The 6,211-nt window shown below is 36.4% G+C and overlaps 1 protein-coding gene across 1 annotated transcript in view; it reads left to right on the top strand.

The window, feature by feature from the left end:
• The first annotated feature begins 4,468 nt into the window (after nucleotides 1–4,468).
• The window catches only part of CNTLN (centlein), a 239,593-nt gene continuing 237,850 nt past the window's right edge, over nucleotides 4,469–6,211 (top strand). Inside the window, exon 1 of the mRNA XM_042455496.1 lies at nucleotides 4,469–4,756. Coding sequence (XP_042311430.1) covers nucleotides 4,661–4,756 — 96 coding nt within the window. The 5' untranslated portion in view covers nucleotides 4,469–4,660. The remainder of the gene's footprint in view (nucleotides 4,757–6,211) is intronic.

Genomic DNA, 6,211 nt, shown 5'->3' with positions numbered 1-6,211 from the left:
TTTGCCTGATGAAGAAGTCAGTGGAGCTTGGAAAGCTTGCAACATGTGTATTGTGCATTTGATTGGCCCAATAAAGGCACCACTGTTGTGTGGATTTTGGATGCTATTGTCCTTTGCTCTATAGTACAACATAAGCAATGCCTGGATATGTTTTCTTGATTCACGGAGATGATGACATCATCTACTCCTGTTGTCAATCAGAAATGTGCACAAAATGTCTTCCTAACACTTCACCCCATCAGAAAATTTGTGTACTACAGACTACCTTACCAGATGTATAAAGTGTTGCTTCAACTGGCAGAGTATTGGTTGGCTGGTGAATTGTAAATACTGTCACCAGGGCAAAGTGAAATGCAAAAGTGCAAACTATAAATCAGCCCATCAGGGCAAGAATGTCCATGTTACCACTCAACCACTGCTTGCTAATAGCCCCTGATAAAGACACCCACTTGTACTTTTTGCATAGCAATTCCCTCTTGCCCCACTGAAAACACCCCCACCCCACTCTTGTATCCAAGCATGTGTATAGTAATCTGCCAGCTGAGGCCATAGCACATGCATCTGGTGAGACAGGCTAGAGTCCACAAGTCTTTAAGGTGTTACAAGACTCTCTGTTACACATGTCTTGAGGGTCTGTGTATCTCGGTGGACTGTGTGTTGTGAATTATTTGTGCTGGCCCTTCCAGAAGGGGATAGTAAGGGCGTGATATGTGGGTGTGCATTCTCAGCTGCCATCCCAAAGGACCGTGGGAGGGGATCTCACTGATGTCCTCTGGACCATGCATGAAGCTTGGGTGGCCGATGACTTAGCTGTCCCTTCCAAGTACACACCCAAGGTTAAGAAGAACATTGTTCTTTTGGGTGGCCATGTGCTTTTCACTCCCTCGGAGGGAACTGGAATCTAATTTGTTCCATTTTCTAACCAATCCCTTTCCTAGCAGGTAGCTTTCTCATTTTTGTCTGTGACTGCCTACACATCCTGTGCAGGGTCAAGCCTCACCCTCTTTTTGCTGTATGAATCTCAGAAGAAAAAAAACAAACTTCCCAAACTCTGTCCTCCTCTCTCCCTCGGTTTGTTTAAACACCACTACTTTTGCCAGGACAGTCCAGTTTTGCTATGTTTCTTCCCTTTAATTGCCTCCAGCTGATCCTCTCCCTCCAGGCTCAGTATTAATGACAAGTATGTGGGGTGGGGAAGTCCCACCACACTTTGATCCAGAAGTGTCTATTAACAACTTATCTTCCTCTCTCCTCAGCTGCCTGGTGTAGTTTATTGACCATTCCGTGACAGATTCATTTGTAACCATCCCTTCCTGTTCTAAAGCCTGAAATGTTGGACAATAATCACCAAATGTTACACAGACTTGCAGTCTCTTCAGAACAGTATGCTGGATCGAGACTTTGCAGACTAGTTTAAGGATTATAAAGCCTTGCCAAGTATCAAGGCTGTAACTTGAAACATCCTTTTGCCTGTGGAGCTTTGCTGAAATGTATTTCAGGTTGCAGGCTCTGTGAAAACAGCCTCCTATTATCAAGCATAATAGTAGTGTTGTCTAAATTTAACTTCATTTTCTAAATTCTGGCATACGCCAAAGGCGTGCAATTAAATTTCATGAAGGTCCATAAAAATCACAACAGCAATCGTGGTGGGTGAATGTCTGGAATCTGGTTGCCTTCTCCTGCAGGCAAGAGCACTTTCTCTTTTATATCACGGCTGGATGGGTGGTCCATAAAAACGGAGTGGAGGTATAGATAGGGAACTCAGACCACCAATTGTTCAATACATCTCCAGTCTAAACCTTCTAGTATTCCAAACCACCAAACCCACCAAAATTGTTGTCATGAAAAAATGGCTCTTGTGTCCCTGCCTATGCCCCAGTTTTGAAATATAAAACAGATACTGTATGTTTGTACATTGTCAGCATTGTCTAGGAGACAGAATCTCGTCTATGGAGAACCCATGAAACCCCTGTATGTGCCCACGAAGTAGCAGGATGGTCTTGACTAAGCCACTCTCTTTCAAGTCATCCATCTCTAACATTTGCATATTTATGCCCTGATTTGGTTTCTGTAGCTTTGTAAGTTTTGATCATACAGATTTAGTGCGATCCTGTGCATGTACCCACAGAAATAAACTCTTCTGAGATAAATGAGACTTATACACACCCAGGATGCATACATATAAGCCTTATACAATGGCCAGAGCAATTAGCTTTAAATTGCTTTTCCCATTTCATACAAGTTGGTAGTACATACTTCATAACTAATGCCAGTTCATATTTATTGGGCTAGTAAAGTATTGTCTGTCTTATTCAGGACACACATCTCTTACACCTCTGCTAGCATATAATTCACTTGGATACTTAAAAGCAAATAATGTTCCGGTTAAGGACAGGCTGTTTTAAAAGAAACATTAGATGTTAGATATATTATCTAAAATATTAGATATTAGTATATCTTTAAATAAATAAAAATATAGGTTTGCCTTAAAGTTGCCAAAAATTGGAAATGACTTGAAGGCACAAAAGAACAGCAGCAGCAGCAGCTCAGAGTAAGAAAGTAGTTTGTACAACTCAGCAGAGAAAGGAGAGGCGAGGAAAAGAGGAGGTAGAGATTTGGCATTTTGAGTAGACTCAGGCAGAAGTAACTTAGGAACAAAACATCATGTGCTGTGTGACTCCGAATTGCTTCTTGAGCTAAGCAAAATAAACAGACACCTTGTGAAATGCAGGCAAAGGAGAGATCACATTTGAATTAAGCACCCCAGAAATGTACTGCATATACTCATGTATAAGTCTCTCCACATCTTTCCTTTTTAATTTCCAATCTTCTGTGTGCCAGGATGGTGCGGTGCCACACAAAAGAAAATGTAGCTTGAAGAGTGTACACTGGGAGAGATTTTACTGTGTCTGTTTATTAGGGAACTGCTGCCGCCTCTCCTAGATTGTGCGAAATTCCTTATTTAATAACTTATGCCACCTTGGGCATGCTCTGACATTGCTTGGACCAACATGTCCCGTTTTTCATTTGTATTGAAATGTTGGAAGGTGCTTCTTTGGGAGGAAGCCAGGTTGGTGTAGTGGTTTGAGTATTGGAATATGACTCTGGAGACCAGGGTTCAAATCCCAGCACAGCTATGTATAACCCACTGGGTGACCTGGGGCAAGTCTCATTCTCTCAGCCTTAGAGGATGGCAATGGCAACCCCTCTCTGAAGAAACTGACCAAGGAAACCCCATGAGAGGTTCATCTTTGGGTCGCCATAAGTCACACAAAAGCAAAAACCAAGCTACTTGGGAATTCTGCCACACTGTTGAATTAAATGCAGTTTGACACCGCTTTTAACTGCCATCCATGGCTCAGTGCTATGGAACCCTTGGATCTGTAGTTCACTGTGTTTGCTCAGAGCCAAGAAGAGGGCAAATGAAATGCCTCACAAAACTACAAATCCCAGAATCCAGCAACACTGAGCCATGGCAGTTGAAGCGGTTTCAAACTGCATTAATTCTGCAGAAATATATTATATTAATATAAATAATAAATATTATTAGTATTATTAAATGATGAATTTTAAATGTGGGCTGCTTTAACATGAGTACATCTTGTTTGTCCTTTTAAACTGATGTGTGTTTTAACTTATTATTTTTAACCATTGTTGTTATCCCCTGCCTCGATCCATGGGGAGAGGCAACTTAAAATTAATATTAATTCTTAAAATAATAACAATAACAACATTTGTAAGCCGCTCTGATAGCCTTTATGGCTGAAGAGCGGGGTATAAATACTCTAATAATAATAATAATAAATTTATTATTATTTAATAATAAATTTATTATTATTGTTTTATTATATTGTAATTAATATTATTAATAATATAATTTATTATTATTATTACTGTATTTATTAAAGATGTAGTGTATTTACGGCCGAGGGGAGAACAGAGCTCCTGCCCTTTATTTATAGCTATATGAGGGCTTGTATATTAGGGATTTTTAATATTTTTAATGTTCAGTATTTTAGTAACTATATATAAATTCTCTTAATTGTTTTTAAATATGTTGTTAGCCGTCTTGTGAGTCCCATTATTGGGAGAAAGGCAGGGTAAAAATTAATGACTGAATTGAATAAATAAAATATTAAATGATGCAGTAGTATATATGCAAATTGTAGTTTATTTATAGCTGCGTGAGGGCGCATAAAACAGTGGCAGCAACAGAAAGCGACTTATATTGAAGCCACGCCCATCGCCTCAGAGTGAACTTTGGGCGGGAAAACGTTGCTCGCGCGCGGGATAACCACTGGCCCCGCCCCTTTCCTTCTCCCTCCTCCCCTCCCCCCTCCTCCTCTTGGATCCATTTAACAGCCGAGCTGACGACGCTGCGTCCTTCTTCTTGTGGTTCTTGCTGCCACCCGCAGGCTTCTTTTCCTTCCTCTGAGCCGTGAATGAAAGTTAAAGCCTGAGGGGCGGGGCGAGGAGGAGGAGGAGGAGGACTTTGCAGGAGTCTCATTGGTTCACGGGCGGCGCGGTCGGTCGGTCGGGAAACACCTCCAGTTTCCTCGTTTGACTCAACGGCCTTCAAACCCCGAAGGCGGGAAAGGCAGGCAGTTAAGAGCCTTGGTCTCTAGAGCCGGGTTCCCGGTTCCTCGCGCCGCTTCCATCCATGGCTGCCGCCGCCTCCACCTCCTCCTTCTCCTCCGAGGTCCTCCTCTTGGAGGAAAAGGTCCGGCGCCTGTCAGAGGAGCTGAGCCAATGCCAGGTCGGTACCGAAGCCGGGAAGGTCCAAAACAGGCTGCACAAATAACCCAGTTTGAGAACGCTTTAACGGCCGTGGCTCAGTGCTGCGTGGGATTCTGGGACTTGTAGTTTTTGTGTGTGTGAGATGTGTTTAGCCTTCCCTCAGCGCTCTGGTGGCGGCGCCACAACAACTAATGTTAATATTAATAATTATTAATATTAATTATTATCATCAATATTATTAATAATACAATAATATAATAATTATTTAAAAACAATAAAATTAATAATGATAAATTTATTATTAATAATAAATTTATTATTATTAATAAAATAATAATAATAATTTAAAATAATACAATTAATAAAATTAATGATAAAGATAATACATTAATAATAATAATAATAATAATAATAATAATAAAATTATTTTTTACCCCTCCTCTCCAATAAGATTAATAAATAATAAAATTTATTTATATATGCCACCTTTCCAGTGGATCAAGGCGGTTTACAAAATTACATAATCAAATACATAAACGATTTACACAAGCAAATACGTAAAAGTAATACAATAAATATAAATCTCACTACTCCCTCCCTCCTTAAGACAAATAACATCATAATTACACATACAGTTAAAATTAATAAAGTTTTCCCAGGATTCCATAACCAAAAGGTTTATTTTTTATATAATTTAATTAATTTTTTAACTTATTTATTTATTTATTTGGCTTGTTTTTTATTTGATAGGTTTATTTTTTATTTTATTTTATTTTTAATTTAATTTATTTTATAATTTATTTATTTATTTGGTTTATTTTTTATTTGATAGGTTTATTTTTTATTTAATTTAATTTTTAATTTATTTTATAATTTATTTATTTATTTATTTATTTGGTTTGTTTTTTATTTGATAGGTTTATTTTTTATTTAATTTAATTTTTAATTAATTTTATAATTTATTTATTTATTTGGTTTGTTTTTTATTTGATAGGTTTGTTTTTTATTTAATTTAATTTTTAATTTATTTATTTATTTATTTATTTGGTTTGTTTTTTATTTGATAGGTTTATTTTTTATTTAATTTAATTTTTAATTTATTTTATAATTTATTTATTTATTTGGTTTGTTTTTTATTTGATAGGTTTATTTTTTTATTTAATTTAATGTTTAATTTATTTTATAATTTATTTATTTATTTATTTGGTTTGTTTTTTATTTGATAGGTTTATTTTTTAATTTAATTTATTTTTTATTTTATTTTATTTTATACTTTATTCATTTATTTATATGGTTTGTTTTTTATTTGCTAGGTTTATTTATTTATTTGTCATGTGCTAATTATTATTATTATTATTATTATTTAATGTTAATATGCATTATCATTATCATTATTATTACTATTACTAAGCTGTAAATTTACAGGGTGCTGTACGTACAATTGGTTAAAAACTGAATAGAACAAGATAAACTA

The sequence above is a fragment of the Sceloporus undulatus genome, chromosome 2 (assembly GCF_019175285.1).
Source record: "Sceloporus undulatus isolate JIND9_A2432 ecotype Alabama chromosome 2, SceUnd_v1.1, whole genome shotgun sequence".
Lineage (NCBI taxonomy): Eukaryota > Metazoa > Chordata > Lepidosauria > Squamata > Phrynosomatidae > Sceloporus > Sceloporus undulatus.
The sequence above is the reverse complement of the archived record's forward strand: the minus strand, read 5'-3'. Positions and strand labels throughout refer to the sequence as shown.